Below are 27,936 nucleotides of genomic sequence, written 5' to 3'. Positions count from 1 at the left end.
TGTGTTTTTAAGGTCACAGATGAGACTGAAGAAAAGGCTGCAGACAGACTGCTGTTCAGTTTCCTTACCTTGATTAATAAACTAATCAAGGAGTGCAACATTATTGAACTTCATAAACACAATGAGATTTTGACCAACATTTGGGGTTAGTAGTTCTCTGTCATATTACATTGCTCTGGACTATTGGAACTTGACAGGTTTTTTTATGCTAGGGTGGTTTACATGAAAAAAAGTATGTTGTATGAAATTTAGTTTGTATTCTTCTAGGTATGAATGAATACAGTTTAAATTCTGTTTCTTCCATTTCTGAAGGTCATATCCAGTCCCATTTATGGTACCCTCACAGTTGGGTGTGGTTGACTTCTGCTCAGATTTTTGGCTTGCTGTTTGCTGCTCACAAGCCAGAAGAACTTGTTAATAAATGGAATAAAAGAAAGCTGGAAAAGAGTCGAGAAACTTCTACAGAGCCATCAGCAACTACCTTCTTAACAGAAGAACTAGGCAAAAAGGTTAACATTGCCCTCCTAAACTGCCTTTCTTGTATTTATACACATTTCAATCTCCCATTAGGTGAAACAAAAATGAACATTAGTTTCAGTGTAATTTCATTAGTTTCAATAGAATTATAGATCTTCACATAATGGAATTGTCTCCCTCATTTTGTTTTAATGCTTCTTATGGAGAGCAGTTTATTCACATAGCAAGTTCAGTCCCAGTCATTATCATATATTTATATTTTAAAATCCAGCTGTATTCTGAGTTAAATAATATATTCCTCTTATGTTCCAGTGTCTTGTATGTTGGAGAATGATTGTAATTTTTCTTTACATCTACAGATGAAAACACTTGCTTTAGCATTCAGCCATCAGCTAAAGTCCAAATTTCTAGATCCATCCCTTGGAGAACAGGTGAGAAACCAAACAGATTTTTAGCAATTTTTTTACGTTTTGGAATATGTGTATTGAAATAGCACACAATTGAAAGAGACAGGTCAAGACATTCTGGTTCCTGAGGCAGAAAATTAAAATGGTCCTCTCAAAGGTTCTAAAAAAGCAAACAATACAAAATTGCAAAATTCAGCAGCTAGGGTGCTGAGTGGAGCACCTAGCTACACGCACATTTCATCTATACTAAAACAACTGCGCTGGCTACCTGTTACTACTGAGCCACATTCAAGGTTTTGTTACTGATCTATCAAGTTGTAAGCAACTTTGGACCAGGCTACTTTGGTGAACCAGTTTTCCCTGTATAGACTCAACCAATCCCTACAATCTTCAGAGGATGCCCTGCTGGCCATACTATGGCTGACAGATTGTCATCTTGTGATACCGTGAAAGTGGCATTAACCCTCTGAGAACACCTTTCCTCATGCAGTTCGGGGGGTGCCTACTGTTGTGGGCTTTAAACTCATGCTGAAAACTTGTTCCTTTGGGCTTACCCTACCTCTTTCTTTTCTGATCAACACTGCTCAGTATTTTTTCTAATGTTTTGCTTAACATTTAATTGATTTTTATTGCATTTTGTAATTATCTGCTTAATTTTGGCTTGTGATTGTATTATTGCAATTTATGTGAACTGCTTAAGATACGTCAATACTGACCAACCGAGGCTGTTAATGGGAAGTGCACCCTATATCCTATAGATGCAAGTAGTCTGCAAGGCTAGTGGAGTTTCCTGCTTTTGGGCAGTGATTCATTTCCACTGCACAGAATTGGATACCAGGCATTTTGAAGCAGATAGATGTTTTGATCTTTTTATAATGGCTGATGCCTACCATGTAAGTGAACCCAATCCTGTTTCATTGGAATGGCTCTTCTTGGTGTTCTTTTCCTTTCTTGTGTATACATTCTTGGCTATAATAATAATAGCATTATAATAATAGCATAATATATATATATATATATATAAAAAACATAATAGCATAATAATAGCATTATATATAGGCTGTTTATATCCTAGCAGAGGCCTCTTCATGCATGTGGCATGACAGTTGTATGTTTGGGCCACTAGTGTTGAACGCACTGCTTCCACAGCCAGCTTGGGGGCCACACATCAAGATGTTTTCAGACATCTGATAAGTAGTACATAGTTGGTGTCCTACGTATGGCCCACGTGAAACAAGTTTGATAGGCCTGGCTGAAAATTTTTGTTGATATTTTAGAAAAAGTCTTTTGCTAACTTTATATTTTAAGTTATGAAACATTTATATTTGTGCTTTATATTAAAGGTTGTGAAGAATTTACTGTTTGTAGCCAAAGTACTGTACCTTCTGGCTCCTCCACCAGAAATTGGCAAAGAGATCAGTGAGGAAGTGGGCCAGGAAACTGAGGATCACAATGACTTGGGAGAGGAAGATGAACATGAGACTTTAATTATGGGGGTGAATGAAGCCAAAGAGAAAAACAGCCCAGCCACACTGTTGCAGCTGATGAAAAGACTGTTGGCATTGGCGACACGAGAAGCTGCATATTCACCCAAAGACCCTTTAAAGGTTTGTATGTCTTTCAATCAGAACTATTCTACAAATGCCTTACACATTGACAATAGCTTCAGGATCTGTGGATGCTACAGATTGTGCAAAGGCGTTAGTGTAAATGGTACAAGAATGTAGTCTGTGCACAACAAATCCCTGCTTAAATGAAGTAGCGCATGAAATTGCAGGTGGACCATTTTTATTAGGCCTATATATGAAAACTAGTTACTGAGCTTACTTCCTTAAAATAATCACAACCAAAGGCCTGTAGGGTTGTGCAACATGTATTTGCGTGTATTTAAGCCTTAAGGTGGTGGTAGGCGGCCATTTGGAGCAGATAAGTGATGAGGGGTGGGGTACTTCACACTTCCCCTTCAAGTGAGGAGTGCTGGGGAGAGATCTTTGTCCACTCCCCTGCTGCAAGAGCAGTAACAAAGGTCAGTACACTGTTACGAAAGAGGCAGGCAGGCAGACAAATGAGGGGATGGGGCAAGGATTGGACCACACAATCTTATTGATAATCCAGGTTGTGACAGAGTCTGAATCAGGCTTGGAGGTTAAATAATATTTTCTGAATTGCTGGAAAAAATTAAGTTTTGTTTTTTTCTGAGACTGACTCAGGGAGCACTCCCTGTCACTAGTAATTAGGCCCTTTTGGTATTTGTTTTTCTTTGAGGGACAGTCATTTGACCAAATATATTTGCCTTCCCAGAGAACCTGCATCTTTAAATTCCTTGGTGCTATTGCAATAGATCTTGGGAAAGACAGGGTGAAAGCATACCTTCCAACAATCATAGCCCCCCTTTATAGAGAACTCGGCAGCACCTATGCTGAACAAGGTAAGAGACATTTCATACCTGGAAGTGTTTGGCAATAATATTTTTTTCTACTTTTAAATAGCAAGAGGTCTTCTGGTAGAAAGGGTCAGTTTGTCTTTCAGTATCATAGTGGGGTGGCATAAGTAAATGGAAGCTAGTAAGAACAGAAAGTGCTGGCATCTGTGTGGAATGTTTTACACCAGAGGTGGGGAACCTGCTGCCCATGGGCTAGGCCAAGCATGGGTCTAGCTTTTGCCTCTGAGTCAGTTTTCCCCAAACCACGTCCACCTGGGCCTCATATGACATAGTATGCAGCTGCCAATGCACAAGCAGGTGTCTTAAGGTGCACTCTTGATTGTGCATTGGCAAGGGAGCAGGGGTGTAGTTGTCCAGGGTCTCAGAGGGTCTTAGACCTCTTACTTTTTTGGGAGCAGGGTCCCTATGTCTCCAGCATCCTATGAGCCAATCAGCATGGAAGAGGAGTCTGTTGGCCACTTAGAAGAGACCTCTAACATGCTTCCTTGTCCTTTCCTGCTAATTGGAGCCAATCAGGGTATCAGCCATGCTGATTAGCTCCTAGGGACATCTGTTTTTGTGAGAGAAGGTATTAATAAGGATGTCATTCTCAACCAAGCAGCAAAAGAAAAAAGTGGGGAGGGAATGTGGCTCTGACTAACATGTACAGAATTTGCCACTACACTACTGCAAGGGAGGCTTGCTGTTAGCAGTGAGAACAAGTCTGTTGGGATCAGCAGCGCTACCCTTTGGGGAACTCAGTTGCACAGCTGATCCCGGCCCGAAGCAAGGCACTGGCAACTCCAAGCCCACTGGATTGGGGGGGGGGGGGAGAGGGACATAAATTCTTGGTCTTGCAGCGGCTCCCTGCAGAAAGCAGGTTTGGAGTCACTGTCTATCAGCTGATAGGGTGATGACTTCAAGCCTGCTAGACCAGGTGTGTGTGTATGCAGACTTGGTCATGGCTTGGTCCTGTGTGGAGCCACTGCCTATCTAGCTTGGCTTTTTCATAGGTAGGCCAGCTTGCCACACACCAAAGAAAACACTTGTCAGCTGAAAGATAAGTGGTCTGCCTGGATGAGGGAACCCAGGATTAAGCCCACCTGCCCAATCCAGTTCCCCACTCCTGCTTTAGGTGCAGGATGTGTTTTGCTTTATACACCTCTGAACAAATTTAGTTGCTCCTTCAAATAAGAGCATAAGAAGAGCCTGCTGGATCAGGCCAGTGGCCCATCTAGTCCAGCATCCTGTTCTCACAGTGGCCAACCAGGTGCCTGGGGGAAGCCCGCAAGCAGGACCCGAGTGCAAGAACACTCTCCCCTCCTGAGGCTTCCGGCAACTGGTCTTCAGAAGCATACTGCCTCTGACTAGGGTGGCAGAGCACAGCCATCATGGCTAGTAGCCATTGATAGCCCTGTCCTCCATGAATTTGTCTAATCTTCTTTTAAAGCCATCCAAGCTGGTGGCCATTACTGCATCTTGTGGGAGCAAATTCCATAGTTTAACTATGCGCTGAGTAAAGAAGTACTTCCTTTTGTCTGTCCTGAATCTTCCAACATTCAGCTTCTTTGAATGTCCACGAGTTCTAGTATTATGAGGGAGAAGAACTTTTCTCTATCCACTTTTATACATAATATATACTTTTATACATAATTTTATACACGTCTATCAGGTCTCCTCTGACCCGCCTTTTCTCTAAACTAAAAAGCCCCAAATGCTGCAACCTTTCCTCGGAAGGGAGTCGCTCCATCCCCTTGATCATTCTGGTTGCCCTCTTCTGAACCTTTTCTAACTCTATAATATCCTTTTTGAGATGAGGCGACCAGAACTGTACACAGTATTCCAAATGCGGCCGCACCATAATTTATACAACGGCATTATGATATCGGCTGTTTTATTTTCAATACCTTTCCTAATTATCCCTAGCATGGAATTTGCCTTTTTCACAGCTGCCGCACACTGGGTCGACATTTTCATCGTGCTGTCCACTACAACCCCGAGGTCTCTCTCCTGGTCGGTCACCGCCAGTTCAGACCCCATGAGCGTAATGTGAAATTCAGATTTTTTGCTCCAATATGCATAATTTTATACTTGTTTATATTGAATTGCATTTGCCATTTTTCCGCCCATTCACTCAGATTGGAGAGGACTTTTTGGAGCTCTTCGCTATCCCTTTTTGTTTTAACAACCCTGAACAATTTAGTGTCGTCAGCAAACTTGGCCACTTCACTGCTCACTCCTAATTGTAGGTCATTAATGAACAAGTTGGAAAGTACAGGTCCCAATACCGATCCTTGAGGGACTCCACTTTCTACAGCCCTCCATTGGGAGAAGTCCATTGATTCCTACTCTCTGCTTTCTGCTTCTTAACCAATTCCTTATCCACAAGAGGACCTCTCCTCTTATTCCATGACTGCTAAGCTTCCTCAGAAGTCTTTGGTGAGGTACCTTGTCAAACGCTTTTTGAAAGTCTAAGTACACTATGTCCACTGGATCACCTCTATCTATATGCTTGTTGACATTCTCAAAGAATTCTAGTAGGTTACTGAGACAGGACTTTCCCTTGCAGAAGCCATGCTGGCTCTGTTTCAGCAAGCCTTGTTCTTCTATGTGCTTAGTTAATCTAGCTTTAATAATACTTTCTACCAGTTTTCCAGGGACAGAAGTTAAGCTAACTGGTCTGTAATTTCCGGGAAATGATTCTTTTCATGTCGTAGAAGGAACATGTGGTCCCCCTTTGAGGGATCCAGTGGAGAAGAGAGACACACATCAGTGTGTGAGTCCCCATCGTATATTGATTTAGGCATTTGCCCATCTCTTGACCATACAAAGAGAGCCAATGTGGCGTAGCGGTTAGAGTGTTGGACTAGGACCTGGGAGACCAGGGTTTGAATCCCCATACAGCCATGAAGCTCCCTGGGTGATTTTGGGCCAGTCACTACCTCTCAGCCTGAGAGGAAGGCAATGGTAAACCCCCTCTGAATACCGCTTACCAAGAAAACCCTATTCATAGGGTTGCCATAAGTCGGAATTGACTTGAAGGCAGTCCATTTACATTTTTGTTTTGACCATACAAACTGATTAGCTAGCTCAGATGCGTGTCTATAGTTACTGTGATCACTTTTTAGTGGTGGGGTCTGATAAAGCCAAAAAAATAAGGTAAATGATGTTAATCCATGAAAGTTGATTTTAAGTCTCTCCAATTTTCTCTATATAGTCTGAGCTAATTTTGATGGGTTCTCCTCAGTAGCATCTGATGTGTAATGTTAAGAAACCCACGATCTATGAAAAAGATGCAAGTTGAGGTCACTCTTTGTTTAAAACATTGTTTTCATAAATTACTACTTAAGTCTCCTTTTCCAAGCATTTCTTTCTTAAGTGTTGAGTGAAGTTTGCTTTAAAGTTAGGCTTCTTTGGATGTATCACTAAACCACGGTCTAGTATTACAAGAATGAGTTATAGAGCAAGCCTCAGGCTTATCCCCCTCCTTACTTTTCCTCTAGCGCAGCTGCAAAAGTTTTGGAAGGTTTTGCTTCAGTTTTAAATTAACAGAGTTTGCTGTGCTGTCTGAACCTGAAACTGGCTAATCTTAACTATAGTTTGTTGAAACAAGCCAACTATGAACCTGAAGCTGGCTTGTTTCAACTAAACATTTTAACTGTGGGTTTGAATGACACACTAAACTGTGGCTAATCTAAAACTGAAGGATATATTTCTGATGTCCCCCTTATGGCTGCATTTGAAAGAGGGCTAACTACTACATACACACTCATTGTTTGATTGCAACACCTCTGTGTGAGAGCCTGAGACAGAGAATGGGTCATTTTCCTGCAGTAGAGGGGCTCCTTGGATGGGTTGTCATTCCCACTCATTCCACTGGATAGAAATATGTAAATGAGACAATTACCCAGTGGGATGGGCAAGCCTCCTCCCCAGTTCTTTCCAGCAGCACTGCACTCCTTTATCTTATCATAGCAATAGGCTAGTAAACTCTTTTTGGCCCACACTGCTCCCTAAAGAGAGCTCGTAGCTCAGCAGACCGCTGTAACTTTCATAGCACTTGATGTCACTTCTAAGTTCACACATTCAGCTGTCAAGTCATCAGCTTTTCAGTACTCAAATTCATGTCATCTTTGCTAGATCCAACTCTGAAGAATCTTTCCCAGGAAATCATAGAGCTTCTGAAGAAATTGGTTGGGCTGGAAACATTTTCAGTTGCATTTGCTTCAGTGCAAAAACAAGCCGGTCAGAAGAGAGCTACCCGGAAGAAGCAGAGAGCCTTGCAGGTCAGTGTTTGTTCAATTCAGTTTTACTTTTATCTGCTTAAAAAATTAGAGCTTGTCAGATGGCATGACAACTTTTATTTAAGCCAGGCAATTTCAGAATGTATTGGGGAAGTGTGAACCTGCACAATAGTTTGACTTCTTTTGTTTTCTGGTTAGGTGGTTGCTAATCCTGACATTGCTGCCAAGAAGAAGCTGAAGAGACACAAGAATAAAATTGAAGCAAAGAAGAGAAAAATAGAATTTCTGCGGCCTGGATACAAAGCCAAAAGACCAAGAAGCTGTGCATTAAAAGACTTGGCAATGGTGGAGTGAAACATTAGCGTATGACTCAGTTATAAATGTGTATTCCATTCACGGCTGCCATCTTGCAGAGAGTATGAAGCAAAAAACCTCTGAGTACTTGGCAAAATAAGAACAGTATCAGCAAACCCTCTTACATGCCACACTAGAGGATATAACATAACAAAGTAGTACCTCCCAAGAGAGTTACAATCACTGCATGGTCTGTTAAGGGTCAGAATTGTTGCAGGAGAGACAGATGTCTTGCAATGACAAAATATGCATTCTTATGGATTACTATGTATTTATTTGTATTTTTAATCTGTAGCGCTCCTGATTAACCCTATGATGCCGTAGAGTTTTCCCCATAATGTGTCTATATAATTTCATTCAGAGGCTACTTATAATTAAGGCTGAGCCTTGCTGGACTCTGTGGCTTGGTTCACTGTAGAGAGATGTACAGACAGTGGTAATACAATGCATTTTTCTAATGAAATGTGTTTAAAGTACTTTAAAATAATACTGTACAGTGTGTGACTTGAACACTTATTCAGAGGCAGGCCTCCCTATGGAGGTGCAAGTGCTTTTCTAACTCTACCTAGTGTAGTAGTATTCTTTCTATCCCACCCCACTACTATGCTATGTCCTTCAACCCCTTATATTAATTACAAGGGATAGAGTAGAAACATACATGTCCCTAAAAGTAAATTTATTTTGCTTCTAGTTACCTAGAAGTAGTTATTCTAGTTCTATCTATGGCTTTCAGCTCACAGTCTAAGAGCCTCTAGATGTAAACTGAACCACTGGCTTAAGGGCTTTGCGCATTGGCCTAACGCAAAGGATTTCGGGACATTTGACTTCACTTAAATCACAGCTTAGTCTATACAACCTTCAGTACATTGAATAAGCATATTCCAATACCTGGAAGATCCTCTCACACTTCTTTTTCCTACTTAACTCTGAACCTGCCTTCTCCTGGTAGAAGCTCCATTTCTATGCAGGTATGGGTTCAGCACTTCAACCCTTCCCTTACTTCACAGGAAAGGCTATGAGCAAAATACTTTAATGGCCAAGCTTCCACCAACGGTTACAGGGAAATAAGTGGTTGTTTAATCAATGCTAAAAAGAGTTCTCACTAGTCTGGGTATCAAGGCTTCACCCTGTAACAGTCCAAATCATGCAGATAATGCCACTCATAACAACCAAACTACTGATTACTTTAAAAAATGTAAACGTACTGCCTTCAAGTTGATTCCAACTTATGGCAACCCTATGAATAGGGTTTTCCTGAGGCTGAGAGGCAGTGACTGGCCCAAGGTCACCCAGCAAGCTTCATGGCTATGTGGGGATTCGAACCCTGGTCTCCCAGGTCGTAGTCCAACACCTTAACCACTACACCACACCGGCTCTCCACTGATTACTTTAAGCTCTAATTTCAAAAAGGAACACATTAAAGGTGACTGGCATGAAACACAAAAATCTAGATAAATGATAGTTAAATATATTTATTAGTGTTAAATAGTTTCAAACACTTAGAATTCCAAGTAACAAAGATGTATTCCAATTTTTCTCATGGTCTACTTCAGTTATGACTGTAATAAAAATTGATGTCACATACATAACTTACACAAGATAAAAGAATGGAATATTTTAAACATAGTATACGAACATTCCGTTGATTCAATGTGATTTACAATGCAATGAAACCCCATTCCTTTCAAAAGGTAATATTCAGTCAGTCCTATTTACAGAATTGCATTAATTCATATGACAACTAAAGGAAAACTTTTGAGTCCATTTCACTGTCTGCTCTTCAAGGTCTCCACCAACCTACAAAGACAAATTCAGCTTTGTGATTTAAAAAGTTACATGTACATATGTAATTTTAAAAGAAATAATGAAGCCTTGTTTGGTACCACCAACTGTTTTGTAGTCCAGCAGGACTCTACACTATATATACACAGCCTAACAGCAGTAGCACTTACCACTCCATTGCCTCATCAAGTCCAGTGCCTTTGGTTGCAGATGTTTTGAATATCTGCCATTTTCGATCCTTGAGAGCTGGAAGTCCAAGTGCATTTGCCATTTCTGTTGGAGTCATAGCCTGTTCCATATCTTGCTTGTTTGCAAAGACCACTAAAATGGCTTTCTTTAGTTCTTCTTCCTAAAAGAGACAGATTAGCCCACAAAAATTAATACGTATCACAAAGCCTCATCTCAAGTCATGCACAATACCTAATGTTCAGCAGCTGATTAAAAAACTGATTTTCAGTTGAGTTTACTTCTAGAAATTTTTAAACTAAAGTGTTGGAAAGCAGTACATGAGATATCACATACAGCCATTAGTGGGAGCACTGATGTTTAGTTGCTGAAGGGCCAGATTATCATCATAAGCATACATCTAAATGACTACTATGTGCAATTGTATGAACAGTTCAATCTTCCATTGTAGTTAGCATATATCTCCTTGTAAAAAGACCAGAAGCTACAGAGGCATTTATTGGATCCTCACACTTTTAAAACGTGTAGGAGTGATAAATCTAATGAAGTCCAGTGCTATATAATAAGCTCTTGCAGCACTCAAAATCCTTTTCCAATGCTTTCTTTAGCCTGTCCTGCTAAAAATCAGGCAAAATCCCAGTTATCATCCCTCTCCGTACACTCTCTGCTCACCTGATTCAAGCACAGAAATCCAACACTTTTTATTTGCGTATGACTCTGGGTGTCTATTTAAGCAGTATGTGTGAAGGTCTAAACCTCCCAGAGCTACCCACATAAAGCCCTTTTTAAGTGCAGGACTGATGTGATGCTGCTGTCACTAATTTAAAAAATAGGCAGAAACAGCAATACAAGTCTAAAACACGATCTCAGGTTGATAGTAAAACAATTATGAAATGGATCTACCGTGCAAAATTCATGGATAATATCTAGAACTATCACTTTTTAAACCTCAGGTTTCCTACCTCCAACATGGCAACAAGCTCAGACTTTGAAATTCCAATTCTGTCTCTGTCACAGCTGTCTACTACATAGATGACTGCATCTGTATTGGAATAATAACATCGCCAATATGGCCTGGAAAATAAACATTGTATTGTTTAAACAATAAATATTGTTTATTCAAGTGAAACAATCACAGCTTCATACTACTATTGCGGAAGCCTAAAAAGCCAACCTTTTCAGGCAGAACCATAAAGTAATTCTTTAGAGATCACAACTCTATAAAGGGATTTATCTCAGGAGCTGCTGAGAGTTATTACAGCTAGAGTCCACATATGATTTCTCCTTTCCATTTCCTTTTTAGCAGCTAATTAATTTATTTATTTATTTATTTATTTTATTTAATTCAATTTTTATACCACCCATAGCAAGGCTCTCTGGGCGGTGTACATTGGATAAAAAATATATATTTACATTCAATTTAAAAACCACCTGATCATCAAATCAACAATTTAAACACACAACAAAAGTGAGATTAACATAATAAACCCATATTAAATACAAATCAAAAGTAATTAGAGAAAAAAAAGATGAAACATAACTATCTTTACAAACATTAAATACAAATACTAAAATACTAAAAATATTAAAATGCCTGGGCAAAGAGGAAGGTTTTCACCTGGCGCTGAAATGATAGTAAAGTAGGTGCCAGGCGTACCTCGTCAGGAAGGGTGTTCCATAGTTCGGGGGCCGCTACCGAGAAGGCCCTCTTTCTTGTAGTCGCCTTCCGGGCGTCTTTCTGAGTAGGCACCCGGAGGAGGGCCTTCGATGTTGAGCGCAGTGTACGGGTAGGTTCATATCGGGAGAGATGTTCCATCAGGTATTGTGGGCCTGTGCCATGTAAGGCTTTATAGGTTAAAACCAGCACCTTGAATCGGGCCCGGAAACATATAGGCAGCCAGTGCAAGCGGGCCAGAGTCGGTGTCACATGATCCAACCGCTTGGTCCCGGTTATTAATCTGGCCGCTGCATTCTGCACAAGCTGCAGTTTCCGAACCGTCTTCAAGGGCAGCCCCACATATAGTGCATTGCAGTAGTCCAATCTTGAGGTTACCAGAGCATGGACAACTGAAGCAAGATGTTCCCTGTCCAGATACAGGCGTAGCTGGGCTACCAGCCTAAGTTGGTAAAAAGCAGTCCGTGCCACCGAGGCCACCTGCGCCTCAAGTGACAAGGACGGGTCCAGAAGGACTCCCAAGCTGTGCACCTGCTCCTTCAGGGGGAGTGTAACCTCATCCAGAACAGGTCGAACATCCAACTGGTCAGGGGATCCATTTACTAACAGCATCTCAGTCTTGTCTGGATTGAGCTTCAATTTGTTCGCTCTCATCCAGTCCATTATCACGGCCAAGCATCTGTTTAGGACCTTGACAGCCTCACCTGAAGAAGATGAAAAGGAGAAGTAGAGCTGCGTATCATCAGCGTACTGATGAGAACGCACTCCAAAACTCCTGATGACAGCACCCAGCGGCTTCATATAAATGTTAAAGAGCACGGGGGACAGAACTGATCCCTGCGGGACTCCATATTGGAGCGCCCAGGGTATCGAGTAGTGCTCCCCAAGCACTACTTTCTGGAGACGACCTGCCAGATAGGAGCGGAACCACTGCCAGGCAGTACCTCCAACTCCTAAATCCGCAAGCCTCCCCAGAAGGATAATATGGTCGATGGTATCAAAAGCCGCTGAGAGATCAAGGAGAATCAACAGAGTTACACTCCCTCTGTCTTTCTCCCGACAAAAGTCATCATACAGGGCGACCAAGGCTGTCTCCGTACCAAAACCGGGCCTGAAACCCGATTGAAATGGATCCAGACAATCGGTCTCATCCAAGAGTGCCTGGAGCTGGGATGCAACCACCCTGTCCAGAACCTTGCCCAGGAATGGCACACTTGCTAACATTAAACTAATCCAGTAGCACTTGAATGACTCAAAAATCCAATCTGTTTTTCATTATCAACGAATTCTACTGGCCAAAACAAAGGGAATGAATCTTAGGCAGGGCCCATAGAATCAGTATCAAGTTAAGCAGCTTCAAAGGCACAGAGAAATAAATACGGTCAGTTCTACTGAAATAAATCGAAATAAGTTACTTGCATGGGAAGCAGATTTTTCAAACTGGGTTTTTGCATATATACACATTTTAGAACCTTAGATTTTTCTTAGTTGGGTACAACAAAAACCATGCTAATTTTGTAGAACACAGGAACAAGAAAATGCTATTTTCTAATTACCAAATTTGTCAAGGACCCCAAGCACTCAGTTACATATTTCAGAAGTGATGTCCTGCATTTGCACTCCTGTCATTTTCTTCAGATGTGCTATACCTGATGCTTGTCTGTCCTCCTAAGTCCCAGACTTGAAACTTCAGATTCTTGTAGGTTACTGTCTCAACATTGAAACCAATTGCTGGAAAAGAAAACCAAAGTAATTTACCAGTGCAAATTTAAAAAATGTTGAAGTCCAAATTCATACTGTTTGTTGAAATCTGCATACACAAATCTAAATCAGGTTGGTTTCTGTTCCAGGACAAACTGTGCTCTTTTATTACTCAGTATACTCCATAGTTTGAAAGTTAAACTTGTCATTCTTGTTCAGAAAACAGCAACAAAGTTGAGTAAAAGAATAGCAGATATGGTCAAGAGCACCAGGTGTGTTCACACATCATGGTAACCTATTTACCGTGAATGCACAGATCACTCCTGCTATGCTCCTCCCCGATAGCAAGTGGGAGCAAGAAACCATAAACCTAGCCTTAGTGTTACATCTACACTCAGGATTATGGGTGGTTTTGCTCAAATAAACCCTGATTAGTAAACCAAGAACAAACCTTGGGATCAGGTGATAATTTGGATCAAGCAAACCACAATCCCCAATTTGCATGTAATGCTAAGCTAAGGATCCTGGTTTGTTCTGCCCATTCATTCACTAATAGGAAGATGCAAAACAGGAGAGATCTACACAATCACAATAAGCTAGTAACTATGCCATACCACAGTGGTGAGGAATCTAGGACATCCAAGGCCTAATTAGACTTGCCAGGCTTTCCCATTTGGCTTGCAGGGATGTTTTGACCAAGCCACAAGTACCTGCAAAGCACTTTGCACAGGGAATTGTTGAGAACTGCAAAATGCTGTGCGCTGGGCTTTGTAAACCCCAGTGACCAGCTGATCATTAATGCTTGCACTGTTTGTTTGTCTGTGCAGTTTGATTTCTAACTGTGTGGTCACTGAGATCATTATGACATCATATGATTGACAGGGCCCATGAAGGTGAGGGTGATGAGGATCTGGCCCACCAGCTGGATCCAGTTCCCCACACCAGCCTTATGACATTATACAGCAAAAATCATAATCCTGTTTTCCTATTAAGAAAAACAAACTATAAGCTCGTTTGCTAGGCACTTGTTCTGTCCAGATTTGAAAGCAATGTTCCTTTAGCATTATTGTTGAATACTCTGAGGTGTACTATAGACTCTCTCAAAAATTGATAAACATTATGTCTTACTAGCATTTAATCACTTGTGACAAAATTCAGTTGTGTGACTCAGGCTGCAATACCATAAACACTCAAGAGGAAGTCCCACTGAATTCATTGTGGCTTCCTTCTCAACAGACATGTATAGGACTGCACTGATTTACAATGCTTATTTATTATGTTGCATTTTACCCTATATTAGGATTAAAATTGAATCTACTTTAGATGCACTTTAACAGTCATTTAAGCTTATTACATGTAAGTTTTATTTAATAATGGGTGAGTGAACAGCGAATAACATGTAATACAATGCTTTAAGTATTACATTACATTTAGAAGAACACTTACTAGGAATGGTAGTCACAACTTCTCCAACCTGTAACCTGTAGAGAATTGTTGTCTTTCCTGCTCCATCTAATCCCAGGATTAAAATTCTCATCTCCCGTGTACCAAATAAACTGGAAAAGATCGTTGAAAAAAAGCCACCTACAAAGAACAAGGATCACTGTCAAAATTGAATTTCATTATTACAGAGTATTCAACGTTAACAGCTTGTTTCCAAAGCTCCAGTGAGAAGCACATGTGCTTCCAAGTATCTACTTATGACAATGCAGAAACATGATAGGTTTCTTGGACAAAGGTCTTATTTGGGCTGACCGCTCCAGTATCTTGTGTCAGCTTCAAAATGTCAAATGCTGGATGTCTTTAGGAAGTATACAAGTAAGGCGTGCAACAAAATGTTGCAGTGTAGGAGGCATCCTGTTCAGGGTTGAGGCTAGCAAGCATTCTGCACACACTCATTTCTGTATCTCTTTTCTGACATTCAGCAATGAGGCTACTGAACATGTTCAACATGTTCAGTCTTCACACAGCTGGGTTTTTTAGGATTCCCCTTAGTTTTATTTTAGACTTTTTTTGTAATTCTGTAAAACATTTCCCCAAGCAAAGCAGGGCTATTCTATCACCTCTGCTGAAAGAGATCGATTGCCTTTGGCCCTCCCTCAAATGTCACCTAGCAGCAGCCATTCCATCAGGCTTTCTGAACTGTTTCCATCTCAGCTGATGATTATAAGTTTAAAAGATATGACACAGAAGGAAGGAGGAGACTAGGAAGCTCATGCACTAGTTTTTAAAAGTTACAGTTCTTATAATCATCAGCTGAGATGGAAACAGTTCAGAAAGCCTTTTTCCTTTTGTGTCATATCTTTTAAACTGTTAGTCTGAAGGCAGGGACTACCTTACTACTGATCTTCATAAGCCACTTTAGAAGCCTTTTCAGCTAAAGTAGGCATGGAGAACCTTTGATGTTGCTGAACTACAAATAATCATCCCTGGCCCCTGCCTGTGCTTGCTGGGGCAGATGAGAGTTGCAGTTTAGCAATATCTGGAGGACAAAGGTTACCCACACCTGATCTAAAGAGTGCAGTAAACGTATGCTAAATAAATCTCATATTTGGTTAACACCAATAGATAGGAGCTGGTTCTGATGAAGAGAGGGGAGTGTGCAAGTGTGAGGAAGACCATAATTTATTGTAATGGAAATGAGCCACAGCCTTAGGCCCACACACTCCCCTCTGCTCCTCCAGACTGGTTACAAGGAAGAGATCAGAAGCCTTCACTTCCATTTTTGTTTAACTCCAGCATGTTGTTTCTTCTGAATCCTGACAAACTGTAGTTAATCTTAATCATGGTTTGTTTCAAACAGGGCAACTTAAAACCATGGTTTATGAAGCTAGCTTGCATTAAAAAAATCATTAAGATTAACCACAGTTTAGCATTCAAACATAACAGTAAACAGTATTTTAAAATTGTTGTAACCCGCCCTGGGCCTTTGGGTGAAGGAAGGGTAAAAAAAATCATCATCTGTGGTTAATCGAAAGCAGAAGCAAAAGCTTCTGATCTCCTCGTGATCACAATGGAGGGGGACAAGAGTGGAAACGAATTCTCATGATAAAACATGGTTTGTTATGATGTCTGCTGGTCTGAATTGAAAGTTCATTTTACCATTTTTAGCCAGTTTTATTTCAGTGTGTCAGTAAAAACAGTTCAGTCCCAATAAATTACACATTTTGATTAGATATCTTGTTCTATTTTGAAAGTGATTTCTCACTGGCTTTGAGTTTCAGTTCTTTTAATTACACAAGATATTATAGATATTGCTGGAAAAAGTTATGATTCACCAGGCCTTGATTCTGCTCTAGTTTGCTTTGTGCCAATTATCTAAATTATTCTAGTAGTCGGGAATACTACTAGAAACAGCTGAAACTGAAAACAGAATCATCCAGTACACAAAAGATGTTGAAAAAGCATGATAGAGTGACAATGTTAGATTTAGATTTAGGGTAAACGATAGATGACAACTGGGACATGAACACCAAATGTAGTTATATAAAATATGTAAAACAGGATTATACCTGTAGGCAATACCAACATGGAAATAAACACAGCTTTGCAGTTAGTATCAGAAACAGTTCACACAGTACATTTTAAGGTGTGCACCAGCCTTGTAAAAACACCAACACCAACAACACCACACACACACAGTAGCCTACTAAGAAGCTAGCTGTATGGAAATACAGGCTACAAGGCAGGCTAGTGGAAGAAAAACCTGCCAAGATGAACAGAGCAATCTGTCCCTCCTCAGCCAGTCTTTTTGGTGTCTATGAAAGTCATGGAGTATGCCAGTCCACTCACACATATGGAAATCCTGGTGTATACCTAAGATGTTTTAAAATGTGATCAGAGAAGGCTTCTTTACAAATGTCAATCCTGTGCATTTGTTAGGGAGGGAACCATGAGTAGCTGTCATAAGTTTGCACTCAGTAGCAATATTGGGTTTGCATACACACAGTCCATGGTTTGGTCAATGTTAAACACCCACCGTAGGAAGTAAGCCTCATTGAACTTAGTGGGATTTACTCTTAAGGTAACATGCACTATCTGAAGGCCACTCTCTATCTGAAGGCCAAGGAAACAAGCACAGTGCTGTGCCACCCATCAGTCTAGGATGGGAATGAGGCAAGCAAGTAATGAAGGATGTCCAGGCATGGGCCACTCAGCTGTTCACTTCAGGGCAACAATTACTCACAGGTAAACCAACTGCACGGCTGCACTACAGAATATCCTTATTTTATTAAGCTGAATTATACATCAAATTGAAATCTCTCTTGTCCCATTTGACAAATAAGAATTTCAATAATATTTTATTCAACAGTATTTTCATACTTCATTTTAAGGCAGTGCAAGATCCCAGTGAGATATTAAGATACTCTTGTACTAAGACTGTGGAAAACCAGTCTGAGCTAAAGGTTACCAAATTCATTTTTTGTTGTACAATTTTCAAATACAATTCCAAATGGTTCAGGCCACAGATGTTTAAATCTTTCTCACCTTCAGAATTGCCTAACTAATCATACCTAGTTATCTGTCCAAACACAGCATAAAGAAGTGATGTTACGTAAGGATATAATCCCATCAAAAACTAACCTAAACAATTCCTTTCTTCTACACTACACCAATGTTTAAAATATAAACCACGGATAAAGCCACCATTAAGAGCTACTATGTGTATTGTTATTTAACTTTTGCAAATTGTATTTTGTATTTGGTATTGTTTTTATATTGTATTTTATATTTGTGGTTTTTTTGTTTTTTATATATTTTTTTTATATTTGTGTTTTTTGTAAGCCACCTTGAGGGCCTTTGGCCAAAAGGCAGGGTATAAACAAACTACTACTACTACTACTACTACTACTAATAATAATAATAAACAACTGACCCCTAACTAGGCCTGAAGGCTTTTAATGTTTAACCAAAACACATATGCATTCTGTCAATTATTCTGCTAAGACTGTTACTATTCATATAAAACCCATGTCCAAACACTGCCCAGTTTGCATCCAATGTTAAACCATACCATGCATATCAAACCAAAGATGGTTTGATATGCATTAAGTACTTTGCTCCTCCCACACTCCTGACAGACAGGGAGGAAACAGCCTGGAACAAGCCAAGCCAGAGTCTGGCTTATTGCGACATGCAAACCCACTCTCAAGGCTTGTTTCCTCCTAACAAACAATAGTAGTAAAGCCAAGGAAACAAACAAACTTTACCACTTGTGGTTTGTTTGGAGGAACCAAAGGATGAGCCAGGGTTTTGGCTTGTTTCCTTCCTTCACAGAACAGTCAGGACAGACTGAAAAATTAGACAGTGGATATAAGAGACTATGGGAGAGGAAAACAATGGGTACTGAATGCAAGGGATTGATAATTTTCACTGCTGGGACATCACAGGATAAGATATCCAAGTCAAGTTATTTTCATTTAGACTTCAGTGTTAAGAGTAAGCAAATACTTCTTCAAGAACAATAAAATGAAAGATTGTTCACATCTGTTTTGGATAAGGATCCAGGAAGTGATGTGCCCTATTGTTAACATTATTTGTGCTGTAATCTGGACATTCAATGTAGACTCTTATTATAGGGGTTCCCAAGCTGTGAACTTCATTCAGGTGGTCTGTGGATTTGTGGTTGAACATGGCACATCCATTGTATTGAATATTCATATTATTTTAATTGCATTGTAATTGCTTCTTTTATTTTTTATATTGTATTACAATTCAAATTCTATGAATTATGATTGCTACAATAGGCAGAAAAATCATTAAAGTGTCAGTCAACACCCTCAGGAATTTTCAAGCGGTCTGTGGGGAAAAAAGTTTGGGAACTACTGCTGTGGTTCCATAATAACTTCAACTCCTCCCCAGTCCCATCTAACTAAGTCTGGAAAGTACCCAAAATAAGGATCAACTTCCTCAATATCACAGTCATATGAATAAATGGACTCTACCCAAGAAGCCTACAATCATACTCTTGCTAATCAACCACCACTCCAAGTGCACACATAAATATAACAACACTCAGTTTATCACAGAATTACCTCTAAAGGATATTCTTTTTGGCCATGTTCTCATATCATGGTAAGCCATAAACCTTTTTAATGTCCAAGAGCTAAATCCCTCATCATGCCTCTCAGCTCATGCTGGGAGGAAACAAATCATAATCCCTAGTTTAGTATCGCCTACAGCCATACTATCCTGAACATGCCCAAACTCATCTAATCTCGGAAATTAGTACTTGGATGGGAGACCACTTGGGAATATCGGGTGCCATAGGCTTAGAGGAAGGCAATGGTAAACCACCTCTGAACACCTCTTACCATGAAAACCCTATGAATATATCCAAAAAAGATTCATAGGGTCACCATAAGTCATAATTGACTTGAAGGCATATAACAGCAACAGTTTAGTATTATATGAAGACATTGAGGTTTGTTAACTCCCAACAAACCACAATCTGTAGCCAAGGTTTCCCCGTGGCTTACTGATCATAGTTTGTTAGAGCAAAACAAACATGAACCCTGGTTAGACATAATGCTTACACCAAGCATCGTGGTTTGTTTTCTCCTAGCATAATCTGGGAGGAATAAAGTATGGCTTACTATGACACGCGAACACAGCCTGTCTCCTTCCACTAAAATCTGCCTTCCCCAAATAAGAACGGAAGAACAAAATTAGATTGGATTATGGAGCGAGCCACATAGATACCCCAGGACACACTGATAAACTACTCAAGATAAACTACACAAAAAGACTCACAGTAAGTACGCAAACAGAACCCCAACACAGGAGCCTTGAAGGTTTATTCAAAAATGGCAACCTACAAAGACTTCAAAGAGATTTCTTTCTCCTTACGATCATCAGAAGCAGGCTCTTCATAAAAAAAATTACACCGGTGAACCCAGAGGGCCCAAAACAATAAACGTACTGTACAATAAACATTGATATTTTTTTCCTATCAGCAGTTGATTAACCATTTTCTTCCCTTTATGCCCTTATCTTAAAAAGGAATCTAAGCAACTCTTCGAAAATGCATTGAAATTCACCATTTGATTTCACTCAAGAGCTGACCATCTTCGATAATTGCATCACACTCAAATTCTGTGAATGCTGAAAATTTCATAAACTAAATATATTCATTCTTTTATGAGGTAATCTTGCAGCTAGTCCTTTGATAACATAATTTTAATGAAATTATAATTTTAAAACTGCATTATTGCCAATGAAAATGTTTAGTTGATGCATGCTTTCTCTCCTTTAGGTCACTATGTTTTTTTTTTCTCAATAATTTTTATTCAGATTTTCATAAAACATACAAGACAAAATCATAAAACATTCAAAGACAAAAAACAAAATCAAAAATAGTTAAACAAAAAGAAAAAAAGAAAAAAAAAAACAAAAATAAAAAATAAAGAGTAAAATATTGACTTCCCATTTGTCAAAGATCAAATCAGTTATAAGTCTATAATATATAACAATCCTGTCTCTTAAGTCATATTATAAAATCACTTTCCTCCAATAGTTATCTTACTTAATCATCAAATCTCATAAACATTACTTTATTCTTTCCACAAAAAGTCAAAGAGAGGTTTCAATTCTTTAAGAAATATATCTATCAATTTTTTTTCCAGATAAGCATATCGATTAATCCATCTCATTACTAATTATGATAATCTTATTGTCATAACCATAGTCAAAATAAACATTTCAATTAATCCATCACATCAGAATCTGTTAGGTTCAGTAATTTCAGTAGCCATTGTTCTATTATCCCTATTAGTTCCATTTTCCATTTTCCATCTTCCATCTTCAGTAGTCTTGTTAAGTCCAGTAATTTCAGTATCCAATCTTCCATTATCAGTATTCCATAATAATCTTGCTGTCAAAGCCATAGTCATATAGTAAGAGTCTGATGGGAATTACCTCTATCCCAAATATTTTCTTGCCATCCATTCTGAATAGGTTGCTGAAATACTGCTGTAAAATCATATCTCTGTTCTTTTTTTCAAAATACACTGGGTCATCTCTTGAAAGTTTTTCCATTGTCACATGGCTGCAGTTAATTCCATAGATTTTCTCTATATTGGGCTCCATCACATCATTCCAGTCCAGAAGATTATCCATGCCATTGATAACTTTATCTCTAGAATCTTCATTAATTTCTTCAGAGATAACATTGAGTTCCAAACAATAGATTTTATTTCTAAAGTCCATAGACTCCAAATCTTGTTCCTGTTCCACGTTTGTTCCAATCTCCGGGATCTCCTCTCTCACAGGGACCCCTATTCCAGTCTCCAGGGTCTCCTCTCTCACAGGGACCCCTGTTCCAGTCTCCAGGGTCTCCTCTCTCACAAGGACCCCTATGTCTTTAATCTCCTGTGTCTCCAAACAATAGATTTTGTTTCTAAAGTCCATAGACTCCAAATCTTTTTCCTGTTCCACGTTTGTTCCAATCTCCGGGGTCTCCTCTCTCACAGGGACCCCTTCCAGGGTCACCTCTCTCACAGGGACCCCTATATCTTTAATCTCCTGCTTCATTTTACTCAATTCAATTTTCAGCTCCTTACAACCCTGTCGCAGGTTTTGTTTCGTTATCTCAATCTCATCCATTATTTTCTGAAACATAGTTATTTCCAGCTTCTCAGCCACTTTCTTAATTGCCATTTTAAAAGAAAAATATAGGAAAACCACTTCTTATTTCAGCAACAATTGGGTTAATACTCCAAACTTGGTGACATCACAGTATAAACAGAGCAGACAGCCTTATCTCTCCATGCTTAAGTAAACAAAATGCAGTTCCCAGGATCGAAACAATTAATGGCGGTCGTCAGGAAACAGATTCGTCAAAATAAAATAGACCAAAAAGAGAGTAGTCTCAGACAATATAATATTCTTCAAAATAAAAATCTGGAATAGAAATCCCTCTTCTGTGTATATCTTTAGAATGCAAATCCAGGACAGCTTTTTGCAACAAAAACAGAGATAAGCTATTAATTAGTGAGTAGCAGAGAGAAGTTATGGCTCCCCAGTGAGATGTCAAAAACCGATCAATCTGGCAAATCTCTTTTAAACAGCAACAATTTAAGTCAAGTAAAAGAAAAATATAGAAAGAAGGGTGCTTGCCTGTTAGTGCGTTCTCTCTTAGAAGATAAGATGAACGTTCGCTTTATCAGATAGAGCTTGTTGTTGAAAATCCGTCCCACCTTCGTCGGCTGGACCTCGTCCCATAAATTAATGAGATCTGGTCGTCCCAACAAAAATAGGCTTTGAGGTTAATCTCTTCGTTTCTCCCTACCCGGGAGAAGTTTAATCAGTCAAAAAAAAAAAAAATCTGACTGATATATCTGAATAAGCTTCTTTTGAGGCAGGAGCCCGTCTCAAAAGCAGGCACAGGCTAAGTCACCCTTCCCGGAAGTGACCTTTAGGTCACTATGTTGATAACCCAAGTTAGATTAACACAGCTCCCTTCCCACCTACCCACCTGTTTCAAACATGTCCAGAAAAGTATGTCTCTTAAATTCCATGTTTTGACAGCGCATTCCTTTCAGAGGTAAAAATTAATCTGCAGTCCTATATACTTATCCATTTAACTCAATGAGGCTTAATTCGGAGTAGACATATATAGGACTGGACTCCACCAGAATACATTTCAGCATTTCAGGGGCTATTGTTTATTAATGCTGTACCAACTACAACTACCAACTGCTGCTTATGTATATATATTGTCTCAGCCTAAGCTACCTCACAGGGTTGTTGCAAATATAAACAGGGGGAGAGAATGGTCATGGTCATGGCATTCACAAATCAAAAGTAAACCTGGGGAGAGGAGCACACACAATAAGATGTATGACAGACAGAATGTTAACAGGTGAAGCTTTCCCCATAATTGTATTTTCATAGTAGAAAAGGCTTACTCCATTTAATCTCTATCTGCCCCACAGCTGTTAAATGCACAACAGCCTGATCTCCTGCAATGAAACCCTAAACCATGCAAAGAACTCAAGTTAAAAAAAATAACAATCACAGAATTTGGGCAATTTGTTTTTTTAAAAAGAACACCTGTAACTATGAAATACGACACTCACAGGCAAATAGAAGTTATGAGACAGTTAACATAAAAACACACACACAAGCCAGGCCCAGCCTCCAAGAGGTCTTCTGTATCTTTAAAAGTTGTGCAGGGGGAAGGGAGAATTCCACCTTGTGGTTTTTCCCATTACAGTGTTGCAAGAACACCTGCACTTGGCTGACTTTAAACAAAATGGCCCTGACTTCAGACATAATGAACTTTTAAGTACCTACATGTTGCACCTAAACTATTCATAGCTAGGAACTGGAAATCCCCCCATCAGCCTCCCGAGCAATAGTGATATGGTAAGATATTGGAGGTGATGGTTATGTACAAACATATTCACCAAGTCCAGTTGGCTAGTAGAACTCTCACTCAAATGAAAAATATTATGGCCTTATTTATTTTTATTTTATTTATTTAATTCAATTTTTATACCGCCCATAGCAAGGCTCTCTGGGCGGCGTACATTGGATAAAAAGATATATTTACATTCAATTTAAAAACCACCTGATCATCAAATCAACAATTTAAACATATAACAAACATGAGATTAACATAATAAACCCATATTAAATACAAATCAAAAGTAATTAGAGAAAAAAGATATGGCTTCCATTCATTCTATACATTAGCTATGTTCAGACATCATGATTAACAAGGGTTTATTGTGGTAGTAATGAGCCTAGCCTCCTCCTGGGCTTATGGCTGTGAGAAGAAATGTGAAAGCTTTTGATTCTGTTTTTCACATCAACTGAACTTGACAAACTATGGTTAATGTTAACTATGGTTTGTTGAAACAAGCCAGCTTCATGTCCCATGGTTTGAAGTTGGCTTTTTAAAACAAACCATAGTTAAAATTAACCACAACATGGGGTTAGATATCACATTAAACTGTTGTTAATTGTAATCAGAAGCAAAATCTTCCAGCTCCTCTTAGTGATGCTGGAGAAGGAGGAAACACATACAAGTGTGGAAGGAAGCTAGACTCATTCTAAATCTATGGTGTGGCCGCATTTGGAATACTGTGTACAGTTCTGGTCGCCTCATCTCAAAAAGGATATTATAGAGTTGGAAAAGGTTCAGAAGAGGGCAACCAGAATGATCAAGGGGATGGAGCGACTCCCTTACGAGGAAAGGTTGCAGCATTTGGGGCTTTTTAGTTTAGAGAAAAGGCGGGTCAGAGGAGAAATGATAGAAGTGTATAAAATGATGCATGGCATTGAGAAAGTGGATAGAGAAAAGTTCTTCTCCCTCTCTCATAATACTAGAACTCGTGGACATTCAAAGAAGCTGAATGTTGGAAGATTCAGGACAGACAAAAGGAAGTACTTCTTTACTCAGCGCATAGTTAAACTATGGAATTTGCTCCCACAAGATGCAGTAATGGCCACCAGCTTGGATGGCTTTAAAAGAAGATTAGACAAATTCATGGAGGACAGGGCTATCAACGGCTACTAGCCGTGATGGCTGTGCTCTGCCACCCTAGTCAGAGGCAGCATGCTTCTGAAAACCAGTTGCCGGAAGCCTCAGGAGGGGAGAGTGTTCTTGCACTCAGGTCCTGCTTGCGGGCTTCCCCCAGGCACCTGGTTGGCCACTGTGAGAACAGGATGCTGGACTAGATGGGCCACTGGCCTGATCCAGCAGGCTCTTCTTATGTTCTTATGTTCTTAATCTTTCTATTCTGCTTAATGAAGATTTTGAGGGAAATTAAAAGCCTGTATTCTCTTACACCAGTCCAAGGACTACTCTAGATATTAAGATACAAAGAGGCAGCCTCTGTGTAGAAATCAGTACCAAACAGTTTTTTGCCCCTTACTATGAATATATCAATGTTGATGTGCATGAGTCCTTGTTCTTCCAGCACTTGCTGTGGGGTTCAATTTCCCCTGGTTTAGGATTACAGGCTGTTCTCCTCTGGAAGTGCAGTTGGGGCAATTAAGTGGGAAAGGTTGAAGGCTTTATTTAATTATTCTTCAAACAAGGAGACAAACTACATCCTTCTTAAATAAGGTTAGGAGAGAGAGGCAGCTGGCAGGCAGCACTCACCCCAGGCATAACCTGTGAAGAAGAAACCTCTCTAAGGCTACAATCCAATACATGTCTACTCAGAAGTAAGCTCCACTGGATTCAGATGAGACATTCCCAGGGAAGTGTGTATTGGACTGCAGCCTAACGCAGGGATGGGGATCCTATGGCCCTCCAGATGTTGCTAAGACTATAAGTCCTCTCATCCCTGACCACTGGCCATGCTGTCGAGGGCCGATAGGAGTTGGGAGTCCAACAATATCTGAAAAGCCACAAGTTCCCCACTTCGTGGGGGCAGCGTGCTGGTCCCGGGCGCTCCTAAAGCGAAGCGGCTTAACAAGAGGTAGGGGTAGAAGGGAGTGTGCAAGCAGGAGGAGGATGGAACTGGCATTCCCACCCCCTCGAGAATCGAATCGAAAGACTAACTAAGGTCTGGAGCAAGGATCCAAAATGGATAATCAGGTAATATGTACCTGTCACGCCTAGAAGCATCCCCGCTCACCAACAGAGAAAGCCCCTAACGCTACCTCCTCCTTTTCCTACTGAGCGAAGGAAGCCTAGTATCCCCCACCAGCAGGAAGGAAGAAAGGCATGTTAATGTTACACAGCCAGAAGAAAGAGAAGAAAAGCGGGGAGGTGTCTGTTCTGAGCCAGTCAACCGAACAGGAATCTCCCCTCATCGCCAGGCCTGCCCAGAGCCCAAGAGCTGCACGGAGTTTCCTAGGGAGGGGCTGGAAACGCCACAGCCTGAGAGGAAGTCCGCGACACTCGAAGGGATGCCGGTACTCTTTGCGTGGGGACTGTGTGCGCGTGCCTACGGCTAGGACCAACCCAGGGCCAGAGTGCACCCCGAAAGACCTCTCTCATGGTTCTCCTACGGAGAGGGGGCGGGGGAAAAAAGCTGGCTGGGGCGGCGAAGGCGCTTATCTCTCCTCTCCGCCCACCCTTCCGAGCCGAACCGTTCCCCCCTCCCCTGGCCTGCATCGACGCCACCCCTTCGCCCCCTCAGCAGCCAAGACGGCGCGTCGCCCTTTCCTCACCCATAGCTGAGGCGCTCTCCCGCGTCGCTTCCCCCGCTGAGAAACCCCGCAGGCTCCCTCCTTCTCAGACGCCGCTGCCCCTACCGCCGTTAACCCGGAAGTTCGCCGCGAAGGTGGTTCCACGTCAACCGCCTTCCTCAGCCGCTCCTACTGCGTGCCTCAAGTGTGCCGCTGACACGGCGAGAGAGCAAAAGAGGCACACCTCTCTCTACTTACAGCTTTCGACACGAGGTTCGGAGCGAAAATGATTCCTTCGTCGTTGCTGTCCGCTGGTGGGAAAAATCGTGTGACAGTGCCACCGTCATTTTTTTAAAAAAATTGTATTTTAAAAGCCCTGACGAATTCAACAGCTGTGTGACGAATCTACCATTTCAAAAGAGTGAGCTAGAATCCGTTCCCGCTTCCCTATTGAGGAAGTCGAAGAAAGGCGGGACTCGCTAAAGGGAGGGTTCGTGTTTCACTTCGGTCAAAGGGGCGCGGCTTCTACTCGTGTTCTGAGACCGCCTACTCGCTGCTTCCTATACGCCGAAATTGCTGAATGGGGGGAGGGGGCGGCTAGGTAGTGCGCATAACGCGCTCTTCACCCTATTTGATTGAGGAAAAACCTTGTGGATTCCTTGCCGTCACACTCTATTTACAGGAGCAGCGTCTGGGGATTTCCCTTCCAAATAAAACACGGATAGGATCGGGCGTGAAAGTTGGAAAGGTGCTTCTCTGGTGTGCACAGGAAGCTGTTTTGACTCAAGTAACTAACTTTTTATTGGGAGACTACAGCTCACTACAAAACATAATGAACTCCCAAGCATTGGTGTGCAATGTTATCTTCGTAATTATGTTGCAAGCACAGGAGCAAGTAGAAATTGGGCCCCACATACCTAAGGGAATCACCCCCAGCCCAACATTTCATCGTGGCAATTCAGAATGACTCATATCACTGATTTATTATCTGTGCATCAGATTAGGCCTTCAAGGGTGCACACTAGGTGATAACCTCCTACTGTGAAGTCCCCTGGAAACTTGTCAAAGCCCATTTAAGTATCAGCTGGAACAGTCTTGTATTTAAAGTACTCACCTGGTAGCCATAAGCGACATGGAATTGCATGCAAGTGAATGAGCACTCCATCACCCCCAGCATAGAGAACAAGTGGGCTGTGAGGAAGGCAGCTTTGGAGCAGGAATTTCCTCTCAGCCCACAACAGACAAGTGAATTTTAATTTTTTTTGCAGGTTACTAACTTTTGTGGCCTTACTTTTATAAGGCTTTTCTGAAAGCAATGTTTTTTATTTCTGTTGATTTTTTGGTGAACAGGGTTAGAGTGACATGAAGATTAAGTTTTAATAATTGTAAGGATTAATGTTTTAAACTAATCCACTTTTGAATGGAGCAGTTTTCACAATGAATGAATACACAATAAAATCTAACTAAAACAAATTTTTGGGTAATCTAAATTACCCAGGATATATTGCTTTTGAGTTATCCATAAACTCAAATTAACTATTTCATCTTGTGGTTTGTAGCAACTATAAAAAAAAAGTTCACCCAGCATGTGGTTTCTGA

General features: G+C 40.6%; 2 protein-coding genes across 4 annotated transcripts in view; one reads left to right on the top strand and one right to left on the bottom strand.

Annotated features, from left to right (window-relative positions):
• The window catches only part of UTP20 (UTP20 small subunit processome component), a 106,840-nt gene extending 95,656 nt beyond the window's left edge, over positions 1 to 11,184 (top strand). For both annotated transcript variants that reach the window (XM_061639473.1, XM_061639472.1), the window contains exons 56-62: positions 13 to 145; positions 313 to 509; positions 837 to 908; positions 2,228 to 2,491; positions 3,186 to 3,312; positions 7,447 to 7,592; positions 7,749 to 11,184. In XM_061639473.1, coding sequence (XP_061495457.1) covers positions 13 to 145; positions 313 to 509; positions 837 to 908; positions 2,228 to 2,491; positions 3,186 to 3,312; positions 7,447 to 7,592; positions 7,749 to 7,904 — 1,095 coding nt within the window. In that variant the 3' untranslated portion in view covers positions 7,905 to 11,184. The remainder of the gene's footprint in view (positions 1 to 12; positions 146 to 312; positions 510 to 836; positions 909 to 2,227; positions 2,492 to 3,185; positions 3,313 to 7,446; positions 7,593 to 7,748) is intronic.
• Positions 9,361 to 26,859, bottom strand: ARL1 (ADP ribosylation factor like GTPase 1). 2 transcript variants are annotated; one of them, XM_061639476.1, is made up of 6 exons: positions 26,380 to 26,859; positions 14,695 to 14,832; positions 13,197 to 13,278; positions 10,835 to 10,946; positions 9,857 to 10,035; positions 9,361 to 9,701 (listed from the first exon to the last, which is right to left on the bottom strand). In XM_061639476.1, exons 1-6 carry the CDS (start codon positions 26,381 to 26,383, stop codon positions 9,671 to 9,673), a joined length of 546 nt encoding a protein of 181 aa, XP_061495460.1. In that variant the 5' UTR covers positions 26,384 to 26,859; the 3' UTR covers positions 9,361 to 9,670. The 2 variants fall into 2 exon arrangements, with proteins under 2 accessions (XP_061495460.1, XP_061495461.1); XM_061639477.1 differs by having other exon boundaries at positions 26,596 to 26,858.
• Between the last annotated feature and the right edge of the window lie 1,077 nt (positions 26,860 to 27,936).

This window comes from Rhineura floridana, chromosome 8, assembly GCF_030035675.1.
Source record: "Rhineura floridana isolate rRhiFlo1 chromosome 8, rRhiFlo1.hap2, whole genome shotgun sequence".
NCBI lineage: Eukaryota > Metazoa > Chordata > Lepidosauria > Squamata > Rhineuridae > Rhineura > Rhineura floridana.
Note: the sequence above shows the minus strand (reverse complement) of the source record. Positions and strands in the feature narration are given on the sequence as shown.